General features: G+C 41.6%; 1 protein-coding gene across 11 annotated transcripts in view; it reads left to right on the top strand.

Annotated features, from left to right (window-relative positions):
• The first annotated feature begins 2,488 nt into the window (after positions 1–2,488).
• atp11c (ATPase phospholipid transporting 11C) overlaps positions 2,489–12,749 on the top strand; it is a 30,273-nt gene continuing 20,012 nt past the window's right edge. For 6 of the 11 annotated variants that reach the window (XR_009713717.1, XR_009713718.1, XR_009713716.1 and 3 more), the window contains exons 1-2: positions 2,489–3,083; positions 11,770–11,889. Coding sequence is in view for 4 of the 11 variants with exons in the window: in XM_061272322.1 (XP_061128306.1) it covers positions 3,057–3,083; positions 11,770–11,889 (147 nt within the window). In the remaining 7 variants the exon portion in view is untranslated. The remainder of the gene's footprint in view (positions 3,084–11,769; positions 11,890–12,749) is intronic. The other 5 variants (XR_009713715.1, XR_009713714.1, XM_061272306.1 and 2 more) reach the window with 1 other exon arrangement.

The following is a 12,749-nucleotide window of genomic DNA, read 5'->3' as shown; positions in this document are numbered from 1 at the left end:
CCCCCACCACACCTCCAAAATTATTTTGTTCAATGTATATTTGACTGTGCGGCCTTAATTTGCCTTTCACCTCCAAGCTCCGAATTGACGCAGTACGTCATTCGTGTTGCTCGGTCACCATCTTGTGGATTGAGATTTGAATTACAGCAATCTGTTGCACGGTCTTCAGAGTGCGATTTACGATGAATGCGTCTGTCACGCGGTGTAAGAATTTAGGATTTGTTATTTGTTTTATATTCAAGGCTTTGAAGTGCTTTTGCCTAAAAATATAATTAAAATAAATTGAAATATTGAAATGATTAATTAATTACTAAAAATTGGTTTGAACGTCACAAAAGGTGGACTCCGAATAGTCATCTAGAATCTCACTCATTTAAGATCGATTATATTATAATACAAAATGTATATAGTGTGTCTAGTGTTTTGACAAAAATATTTTCTATAGTCAAAAACTGCATATTAGACTGGATAAACATGTTGGAAAACATGTACCGCATATTGTTTTCCACTGGCTTTATTTACATTTATGAATTAAATAAAAAATGAAAACAAAAAAAAAATCTATGTCTCTTCTATTAGGACACTAGGTGGTAGTAGAGCCTAGAATTTAAGACCGCGCCGCATCTATTTGGGCGCACAGTATTTTTTTTCTCTTGATGATATACTAATGTACTGAGAAAAGACAAATTACTGTTTTTTAGGCTAAAACCGCAATCTAGTTTGGAACAATTTAAAATAAAAAATTATTGACAATAAGTTCTGTAAAGTCTTATTTTATGTTGAAATTGAAAACGTATTTTCACATTAAAAAAGTAGTTTTTTTTTTTAATTGCACTACTTATGTAGTGTGTTTTCTTGACATTTTAAATTCGCCCAACTTTTTTTGGGTGGTGATAGCTTTTAGTGATTTTGTATGCTGACTAAAATCAGTAGAGGAACTGATGTGAATTGGATTGATTGATTGGAACTGCACAGTGGCCTTATGATTGTCATGTTTGCTTTAAAAGATTTGGGCTTTGAATATGTTGCAGCTCTACAAATCATATTACATGGAGCGTTTTTAATTCCTGTGACAAATAAACGGAGTGGTCAGGTCACCCAGCGAGACTTACAAATCATTTGGCACATGCAAATTGCTGCTAAAGTCAGCTACACACACACTACACCCATACAAACGAGTTTCCACCTGCAAGTGCCAATTTCACTTTCAAGCTCCACCTCAACATTCAACACCCAATGCACAGTGTATGTGTTATCATTCACTCTCACTCTCAATTGTGTATAATGATTAGTAAGAGTGCAGTATCTTTTACACACAAGTTCTGTGAATATTTGTGCGTCACCCCTGAGATTTGTAATTGCCTATAACTGCCACTGGAGGGCGACAAACGACTACTTCGCTCAATACGGAGAGGCTGTGGAAAAGAAATGAGGCAATTCACATGCTCTTTCTCCTTATATTGATTATAAAAGGGTGTTCACACTTCTACAACCACGTTTATTTAGTTTACTCCAAAATATGTTTTTATTTCAATTGGGTTCACTACAAGTTATAAGCAGAAGAGTGTGCGTGTGTGCGTGCGTGTGTGTGATGGAAGGGAAGGTCAAATAATTTGTCGTGTACATTTCATAGTTACTATAATTTTCTCGCATTAAAACGCTTTACTGATCACCAGAGGATAATTCTTCAGTTATTTTATGTCTGTATGTGAATTTGAAGGGAAGTAAGCAGTCAATGTAAGGCCTTCCAAAGACTGACACATTGACCCAAGATCGGGCCACAATTTACTCACGTCGAGTCATTACACACTGAATGTCCACTTGACGTTCAAACTTATTTTTCCATCCTGTCCTTTCATCCGAGACATTTTTTTATTTTGACTGTCATTGTCAAAGACATCACAGACAACTCACTCCAAAGCCAATATAAGGAACAAGTATTTATTTACCAGGAGTACTACAAAGCAAGTTGGGATGTACCACGCCTCAACATACATACAATCTAGTAAATTGTTTTTTTTTTTTAATAGATGAAAAGGAATGCCACAGTACACCATTTCCAACGGATGTTTTTTTGTAAATTTATGTATTTATTTGTTTATTCATTCATTTATAGGGCAGCAGATAAAGCAGGTTATATATATATAGAAGATGCACTTCATTTCGTGAGATACAATATGCAAATACAGAATGTAATAAGGACAATGGTGAGTGACCTAAAACTTTTGAACAGTGGTGCAATATTGACATACCTGCTAAGAGGAAACCCCAATTTTAAGGTACTGCAATGTAGTTTTTGGATGAAAAGAAGTGAAAGTTTTGAATGTAACGACGTAAACAAAAACACCATTCAACCTGACGTCACACCTCACGTTCAAATCAGACGCTCACTTGAAGGAAGGGAGTTGCGGAAGCGGCTCTTGTAGTCCTCAGGACCACGTTACCCAGAGTGCACCGGGGGGCAAAGTTGCCGCACCTTCAGTCGGGAGGGGCGAGCAATCCTTTACTGGGAAAAGACGCTACCAGCAGACGGCCACTCCGCTCCACTCCACTCACGGAGACTTCTTCGCTCGGGTGGTGACGCCACCGGCACGCGTCGCCGGTAATCACAAGTTCACCGATTTTAACGGCAGTTTCCGGTATCACTGTGAGTCAGGCGAAGACGCGAGTCAACCCGGTTCCTGGCGGCAGCAACAGGGCGCCCAAACCAGTCAGCCAGGGAGCCGCCAGTCAACCAGCGAGCGAGATGTCCGCGTCGGCTCGAGCCCGGAGCCTTGAAGGGAAGAAGAAGCGCGACGGGAGAACCACGACGGCGAGACCCTTGGGCGAGAGAGGATGCGAATGGTGACTCGGTGGCAGAGTCTACGACTACAAGACGAAGGGAAAGGATGTAGCGTCGCCGCCGCGCAATTTCCAACTAACGTCCGTAGAGTAGAAGATAGATAGCCGAGGAGGAGCTAGCTTCAGTAATATTTACATGTAAAGTTGTTCGAGCTGGGGCGCGCGGCGGGGGAACAGTGGAACCGAAGCCGCCGGGGAGAGTTGAGGAAATCAAGATGCTACGAAGAAGCCTCAACCGACTGGTATGTATCAGTGTGTGTGACTGGCTGACATCCGCACACACGCGGGGTTATCGCATGAATCTCTCGCCTGGTTTGGATCCGAAGCTAGCTTTATTAAGTGCTGCTTGCGAGCTGGGTATAAATTGTTTGCTCACAGCTGTTGGGCTCAATCGGAGGCAGAGGGCTTAGCGAGGCAAGTTCACGTGAGTCAGGGAGTCACGAACCATTGCAAGTTGACCCCCCCTCACCCCTTCCCAATTTTAAGGTCACGCAGGGATTCCTTCAGCTCACTCACCCACGTCTACTGAAGTGATCAAATTGTTGGTACAACGGAGCCATGCTTCACGAATATAGACGTGTGTGACTTCGAGAGGCAAGAAGGCAACTTTATTTCATATACACCGGAACTCAATGTGCTCCACATGCGTTTAAAACAAAACATTTTTAAGTAAATGTTTTAAGACATTTAAAAGCAAAGAAAAAGAAGCACCTTCCTAGATTTACTGTACAACAGTAAGGATGTTTATTACTGATTTTTATATATGTTGATATTGTCAATGCCGCATCCGATACCACTACGAGTTATCACCGATACTGAGTAGAGAACGTTACAATATCGGAAGCATCCTTGAATACATGTATAAAGTGGCAAATTCAGCACTGTAGTAAAATTGTGATTGTGTTAAATCAAATTGATGCATTATTATTTGTATTTTAAACATTTTTCAGAATCATTACAACTCAGGTGTAAGATCTTGTTAAATGGTACGACTTTCAGCGCATCTAAATTAGTGTATAATACGGCAGGGATTGCTTGAGTGGTCTTTCAAGGAAGTCGTAATGTAACTAAGAAACCATATCTGCTATAGTTTTAGGGTTTTGGAGGATGGACGGTCGACAAAGCCCATCCTCCAAATTCATATCGCTCAAGATGATGTCAGTTTCACAGGAAAGAAATGACTTCGGAGTTGCACGAAAAAGCAGAAATGTAGTCACACTGTTCATTCTAGTAACCCGTTGGCACAAGCAACCTGAACCGTACAGCGTCTGCAAGCGTAGGTAGGAAATACAAATAACGCCGATGTGTGACCATCTCTCGAGTCTTGCCAGGTCAGCTCAAATGCGCTCCGTGCGGGAGAGGATTGCTGCTGTACTTTCCTTTCGCTGTGAGCTGTAAATAAGATTTTGTGCAGAGACCTCAGACATGGATGCGCACAGCGCTGTTATCTCGGCCTCCTAAATCACACCACCCTGTGCTCACCCACGGGGGAGGACGAGCGGGGATGGGGAACCGCGTAAGTGCTTCTCCCCAAATCACCAGATGAGCCATGTTGTTTGTTTTCACTTGACTCTCGCTCCATGTGTATTTTCTGGGAGACGCATTGAGAATAGCATTAGAATGAGCAAGGCTTTTGCTCCCTCTTTGCCAGGCACTCGAGTGGGATGGGGGTGAGGGTGTCTGGGTTCCAGAGGTTGTAATGTTTCTGACAGGAATGCAAAATCTCACAGTCTCCTTTGATGTTGGTTGAAGCCCTTGAAGGCAACGCTGTGTTCTCAGAGAGGTGGAGCCTGCCATAAAGGCGATAGTAGTTGTAGCAGCAAACCTGCGACAACTCACAACTGTGCAACATTCAAGGTCAAACGCAATCCTTTTTCACAGTATTGTTTCTTTCATATGAATGCTTGAAAGCAACTGCATTCCAGATCCAGGAAATTCTGAGCAGGGACATTCGCAGACATTCCCTTGATCAAGAGTATAACAGTTATTCAACGGAATTATGCGTTCTGTAATTCTTAATGGCCATGACAGTGTCGAAGCAATTCCAGATACTAGAGTGTGGAATGGGAGAATGCTAATCATACCTGCATTGCTCATTTTCATTTTTGATTGGTGTTTTTTGATCATGCAAAAACCATTTCTTACAAAAAACATTTTGATTTTTGAACTAAGACTCTCCAGTCTGATCAATAAAATGAACAGTTTAAGAAACTCTTACTTAAAAGTGATTCTTTCTTTCTTAATTGCTGTCTAGTCTGTGACTTTTTCATGCAACTCGTCAGACACGCGTGGTGAATCCTTTGACAGATAAGAGACAATAGTCCTTGAGCAGACAAGAGTTGTCTCTTTGGTGAATAGTTAAATGCTGAGAGCGTCCGAAGGCCGCACAAACAGTGCGAGACAGGACAGTGTGATTTATTAGGCCCTTTTTGATTAGAATGCATATTGATTCTCACTGCTCAGTTTAACCGCCGTTATTCTCACAGCGCAAGTTAGCCGGCCGGCCAATCCACCTTCAAAAATCGCTCATTTGTTTTGCTGCCTGTGCGGTCGGCCAACTGCACTACAGAGCCCGTCTGCAACAAACGGGAGGAAAATGTAATGTCGCAGTTTCACTGGCTGATTGTACCGTGATGAAATATAGTGACGGGCAGCCTTGACTCCTCTCAACTCAGAACCTTGAGTGAAACCAGTGGGTGGATTTTTATCTTACTTGATGGACGGGCTAAAAGGCGGCCGTCATATTTTGGCGCTCATCCATTTCTGTTCAAAAGCCAGGTTGAATTCTCAGTTTGTACGTCTGAATAATTCAGCTTTCTTCATTTATTTTGAATTATCTCGCACATGGTTGCTCCCGCCTGACCCGCGTTGCCTCGCCAGGCTTGTGGCACTCCAAATGCATCCTCATCATCCATATATGCATAAAGGCTCCTCCAGAGAATTTCTGCCGCTCAAACAGTGGCGTGAAGAGAATAGATACAGAGATGTCTGTATACATATGCGCCATTCTCAGCTGAAATGATGCAGTACCCGTTAAGAAGAAAGGTGAAACTGAAACACCCATTTAAGGATTTAACGAGCGTGTGGGAAACCAAAAAAAAATGCGTGCTACCCACCTCCTGGACACAAAACATTCAGATAGTCAACACACCCTTCGGGCAACTGCTGACAACGATTATCTCCATGTAAACGTGCGATTTTCAGCTAGTCACAATTCATAGAAAGTGGAATTAGTTAATATTCACCTGCTTGTTCCCAGTTTTCAGGACACAACCAATCACGGCTTGTCAGTTTTCTGAAGCTGAGCCGTGATTGGTTGTGTAGCTGAATATGGCGATTTGTCGCATACAGAAATAGTCCAGAGAGCGCAGGCAACCAGGCGCTTGGGCTGAAAAACCGTACTCCATTTATGGCCACGCACACGCTACTTTAAATTCTCTTTAATTATAGATTAAAGTGTGACTAGACTGCAGCTTGAAGTGTCCTTACTTTTTGCGTAAATGAGATTTTTCTCCCCATGAACCCAGAATATGGATTTTTTTTTTGCCAGTTCCTCTTTTAATTCCTAGCAAGTGTGTCAAGAGGTTGCCGTCAGAGAAGTCATACTAATTTGCAGACCAGGCCTCAAGCCCACAGAATCAAATGTTTTCAAATAAACAAGTTAATAGATCAACTTTCCCGATGAATATAAAATCTATTCCCAGTTAAAGCTTCCACTTTATCATCCTTTAGTTCTAGTCTGCTCAAATGTAATCTTCATTACATTATCTTCACTCTATCTTTTTTTATTGATAGCGCTATTGTTTCATTCCTTTTCAATACACAAAGACAAACAAGCAGCAAAACCAAGTAGTGAAACATTTCAGGACGCAGGTTACTTCATATTTTAAACTAATTTCCCCATTTAAAGTTGCATAAATTGTCATTTTCTGTGATGGTGTCGCAATGAAACTTTTTTTTTTTTTATATTGGTCTTTATCCTTGAGAGGATAATCAAGAGGGGAATTATGATGTACTTTATGACCTCAGGCATTTTGACTGCTAAGGTTTCACTGTACATTGAACCCACGTACATTTGTGGTTAGGATTTTTTTTTTTTTATATCCGACGGTCTTTCCAAATACTATCTTAGTACACTCACATCCAACTGTTATTTTGTCACAAACCGCCTTTTGTATTTCCACAGTTGCATTTGAACACAACAGGTGAGTTGCTCAAGTAGCTTTAACGCAACACCAAGTGCAGCTTTTGCGAGGCTTCGAAGAACAATCTGTGGAAGCAGCCCCTGACCTAACACCCCCCCCCCCCCCCAATCATTGAGGGACTCAGTGCGATGTAGGCCAGTACCAGCCCATGGTACAGAACACTCAGTGTCTAGTACAGCTGCTGGGATCCTCACAGAACAATAAGCCTCACAACGCCTATCAGATCAGGCCTTAGTTGAAGTTGTTACTTGGGTCATCAGTGTGTGCAAACACCAAAAGTGGCCTCTGATATGGGTTGCTATGCCATTGGATAGGATGGAGGTAAACCCCTTTTCATCACCGGGTAGTGGTACTGGCCTTCTATCAAATTCTTGATTAATATTAATGTGGATTATTAAAGTGAGAATGTGTTCATTAAATTGCAGTTACTTTGTAGTCCGCCAGCATTCATCCGTTCAACTGTCAAATTACTTTTTAATGCCAAGACGTATACATTTGAAGAGACCAAAAATGTAACTTTAGTCAGTTGTAATGGTAGAAACAATCTGAACACACACCCAATGGTATTTAGTTTGTGATTAATTTCAGCTCCAGTTATTTTGAAAACAACTATACAAAGGGATTTCTGTAGCCCAGAGTAACAATTTGTCACACAGGAGATGAATAAATGATGAATAAATGGTGTGACAAAGACTATTGTTGGGGTTTGATGTCTTTGAGGTATAACCCAAAAATAAATTGAGGATGCAATGTGTTAGTTTGCCTTAGACTGTCAAACTAGCACGCAGTGAGTTGTGTAAGAGTATTGTCTGCAAGAGTCACAAGACAAGACAACCGCATCTCCTCAGGATAAGAAATGGCACCATTGTACCCGGTAATGCTTTTGTACCCTTGACGCCTCACTTTTGTTCCCTGTGAGCTCTGGGAATTGTACTGCAGTTGCCGTGGAGTGTAATAATTAGCCCCGTGGGGTACATTAGTGTTGAGTGTACTCCTTAAAGGGCAGAAATGGACTCCTCGTGTACCGCCGAGTACATTTTGCCTGCTGCTTGCAAGAAATATTGTTAGAGTTGAGTTCAAGTTGTTATTGTTTTTTGTTTGTTGCTACCAATATAGTTAAAAGCTTCAGGTTATTTTAAAAGTATGTATTTGGTTCAGGATCAGATGTTGCTCCCTAAAGCCTCTTAGGTATGCAAGTCTCAAGATTTCTTTTTCCTCTTTGTAAGTTGGAAAAGAAAATGACGACTGGCTGATGAGGGGGAGCAACTAACATAAATGCTAGTAGTGGTTAAGAATTGTTGAAGTGCTGTTTAGATCGACTAGAAAGAATTGTTGAAGTTCAAACGCAAGTGCCGTTTAGATTGACTCGCAGACTGCCCGTCATGACGTCCTTCAAGGTTTTATTCCCTATTCAAATCCAAACATCTCCTGTGCTTAACTTTTCAAAAATAAATCTTCTCAAAACATACATTCCACTTAGATCAAAAAAGTGGCATTAGTTAGTAATAGAAATGTAAAGAACTAAATGTTTATTGATTCACTCATTTGTATGCCATGATGGCGTTTGCCCCATATCAACTGCTGCGTCCGTCTTCAAAGTGCCGTTCATCATTACGAACACGTGCAGGTCATAAAGAAGTCCGAGCTTAGTCCCACTAACCCTCAAACCTCTCACACCTCATTAAATGTGTTGAAGCACATTTCACTCGTGGGTTTTCTGTGCAGCTTTATGACACCCTTTCTTTGCTTTTGGGTTGTCCCGCTTTGCTGCCCGGGAGCTTACCAAACGCACAGTTAGCGTCTAGATACTTTATGCATGCCCACTTTTTCTCACGCAACACGAAATCTTTTTATTCTTGAATTGGTCCACCATTCAAAAGGAATTCGTAGTATTCACCTACAGTGACTCACATATTCCGAAATGTCATTGTATGAAATTGTACAACTGTCCAAAAGTTTTCACTCCACCCGATAGGCCGACATAGCTCAACCCTTGATTGTCTGCCATGGGACATTAAGACCTACAAATATTTCCCCCTGACTTAAATCCCGAGTTAAAATATGCCACTTTAGCACTCGGAAGTTCTAAAAGTATTTAAACCTATTTAACATTCAAACTGTAGATCTTTATTGCTTCTGCCAAATGTTTCATACCCAAAGTAGTGCATTTGGAAGCGGTTGCTTGTGCGGTTAAAGTAACAAATATGAATCTGAAATGTGTTTGGCCTACTTTCATCTGTAGCGCTGACACACTTCCAAGCTGATGCGATGAACCATCCATCAAATATAGGTTAGCTCCCATGCTCACTGGATGAATCTGAAATGAATCAAGCTCCTGCACTCAATTGTCCACATCTAATAATCTGGTTTAAGTGCCCATTAATACATGTAATGATCACGCTACTTTAAAGTGCATATTTAAAAAAATAATCCATGTAGCCAAACCTTTAGAAGACATTCAGTTTGTAATCGAGGAACAAAAGTGTTTTAGAGACATTTACTTGGCTGATCAGTTGTTGGGGTGTCAACCTTCTAAAAATCCATATTATTCCTTTGGCTAATATTTTATATATTAAATTTAAGGAATGCGCTAAAAGAATGCTGAATTGTTGGCATAAATTCATTGTGATGGAGTGGTACAGAAAATGGATGGAGTTAACAAAGAGTATAGCCATTGTGGCGAAAGAGTGAGCGTGTGGCAGGTCATCAGTTCCGAGTAAACCTCAGAACGTCTTCACACAGTGCGTAATTGCATCTAAATGTACTTTGATGGAAAGTTTCAAGATCACTCAATTGCCTAATGCACCGTTCCTTTCTTAATTCAGCTCCATTAAGGGCTGCTTATATGCTTTATTGATCTAATTGGTTTGTCGCTCAGACTCTTTCATCAAGGAACGCCGTCTACTTAGTATTGACCTGACTCTTGGCTGTGTTTGCTAACCATGTTAGCATTGAACGCAGCTTTTTGACATCTGACGTCAAGGCAAATGTCATCAGTGGAGTTTCTTGTATGCAGGCGAGCTCACTATTCTTAGAGCTCAACTCCAAAATTGTGTTCTGTGCAGCCCAACTAGTCGAATCTTGTGTTCTTATTAATATTTTGAGTGTGGACTATGAATTAAACAGTCAAAATTCATCCATCTCAGGCAGCAGCCATTTTGCTACGTGCTGTCAACTGAACATGACATCACAGGTCTCAGGTCACAATCAATCACGGCTCGCCAGTTTTTTCACGGCCGTTGACCCAGTGGATTTTTTTGCCATCTATTCTGCATTCCCTAAAGCATATTAATAACCATAAAAAAGGAAATAATTGGTAGTTTCTGAATACAACCAAAATGTGGGCTAATAAAATATGACTCTTGTTAAAAAAAACTCAAAAAGCGCTCTACATTGCCAGGTTTATAAGTCGTCCAATCATCAACTGTTTAAGAGAGCCCTGATGTCTAAACACACAAAACAAACAAAAAAAGATGACTATATACACACAAAAACAGGTTTTACCTGCTGATGGAAAAACAAATCAGCAATAATATATTGCTAGCTATCTGATACCAATCCAATCGTATGTATCTCATCCCAGGAGTTTATTTTTTATTTTTTTACTACCACGGTGCATCTCCAAATTATGCCACTTGAGATTCAGAGTAATGGTCGCCTACTGTGTAAATTCAGCTTTGGGGCTTCCAACATTTCTTGGTGAATGTCATCAGCAAAGTCAGACCTTGCTTATGCAGCTTTTCGGCAATTGTGTGTTTAATCTATATCAAAAGCCTGCAACAACCTTTCGTTACTGTGAACACGAGGATGGCTCAAGGGCAAACCGCCCTCGAGAGCTTGCTGTAGGTAAAAGAAATCACTACATGTATCTCAGAAAAGTGTTTTTTTTGTTTGTGAGTATTTCAGAACATAGAGGAGAAGAATGATTCAGCCGTCTGATTGTAAGAAATGTATGACAAGGGTCCTTTGGGATGCCGTCGTTGCTACTGAGGGCTAGTCGTCGTTTGACGATAAAAGAAGCAGGTTCTCCCTTTTGTTCTCGCCGCTTTCACAGTCTTTCCGTCTCCCTCACTTAATCCTCTGGCAGCCGCCAGCTGGGTCCATGTGGTCCTGCAGAAGGGCTTATTGATGCCATCCAAGATGGAGATGGGAGATTTGACAGACACACTGAGGTGTGAACATGGCGGCAAACATTTTGGCTGCTTCCTCCTGTCCGCTGTGCAGATAGTATGAACACTTAAAGAATGCATAAAAGCCATGTTTATTTCACCCGTAATGCCCAGCAAAGGGTTGCATCATCTGAAATTCTGTTGTCACTTCAGGTTTGTTTGATACTGAAATCCTGTAAGATCGCTGTCCGGGTTGCTCTAATTTTCCCAGGCGCTGGCGTTGGGCCATGATGCGATGTTCATTGTAATTGGCTCCCTCGACCCAAATGCTGTTAAGCTTTTTATTAGATAAAGCTGATCCCCAGTTGCCTTTAACAATTTTACAGTGACGGTATTGCCAGGAAATGTGGAAAGTATGAGTGACCAAAAAACAAATGAAGCTTTGGAAGTTTGGGATTGAGTCTTCTCGGCCATGTGTACCTCAAGCTAGTTGACTGGTAGTCCATTTCATTTTGGTGCTAGATTGATTTAATATTCCTTCCAATTGCTCTGTAGTTTTGTCTTTATCATCTTCCACCCGCCGCCATGCTCACTCCTCCTGCTCTTCCCCGCAGTTTAAAGGCGACGAAAGAAGAGTCGACAGTCGGACTATCTTCGTCGGTCATCCGCCATGTTCTGCCAGCGAGCCTTTCATCCCGCCAAAGTTTTGTGACAACAGAATTGTGTCGTCTAAGGTAAGACGCCGTTTTGGGTGGACATTTGCATTGGGGCTCCTTTTGTAATTGCAAAAAAACGTTCAGTCGCACCGGCTGTGTGTCTGGGTAAAGCAACTTTAATTACGCTGGCCTCCGTACCTGGGCTCTGTCCTGCTTTTGCTTTCACAGTCTGCATTGGCCCATTGCCACTTTTCCAACTCTCGCTTGCTGTCGCACCATGCTACTGAGAGCAACACCACCACCCTCGCCGTCGCCTTTCTCGCTTTTTCTCATTAATTTCCCCTCTCGTTTCTCTGGCAAAACAAGATGGACGGTTTTGCTGTGGTTGCATTTCAACACCCTCCCCCGTATCTGATGTATTATCTTCATAAACACGACCTTATTGCTTTGTCTGTGTGTGAAGAATATATCTCCGCATTCCTTCCTGCTTTTTTTTTTGCGCTGTACCTGTGCCGCCACCACTCGTATTGCCATTGCTTTTCAATCCACACAGCCAGATACTACTACCATCAAAAGTGGGGACGAGCCAGGCTATATTATCTATCAAAGTTGTAAAAAAAATGTAGATAATGAAGATATTATCATGCGCACAAACCTAGCAACCCACCAATCTAAGGCAAATAAGATCATCTGCCTGCCTGTTGGCAGATAAAGGCACTGCTACCTTCTTAATGACATCGGCAGCAGTTATTCTCACTTCCAAACATGCAAAGTACTCCCCTGGAACAGTTGCCAATGTCATTGGTTTACTGGTTTGGCACTATTCAAGAGTATCAAAATTCAAGGTGATAAATCTCCAGTTTTAATCAGCGCAAAGCATGGCTCCTCTCTCTAGTTAGTCAGTCTAATCTCTTGCACGTCGCCTCTGTTCGCCCTCC

The sequence above is a fragment of the Syngnathus typhle genome, linkage group LG1, assembly GCF_033458585.1.
Source record: "Syngnathus typhle isolate RoL2023-S1 ecotype Sweden linkage group LG1, RoL_Styp_1.0, whole genome shotgun sequence".
NCBI lineage: Eukaryota > Metazoa > Chordata > Actinopteri > Syngnathiformes > Syngnathidae > Syngnathus > Syngnathus typhle.
The sequence above is the reverse complement of the archived record's forward strand: the minus strand, read 5'-3'. Positions and strand labels throughout refer to the sequence as shown.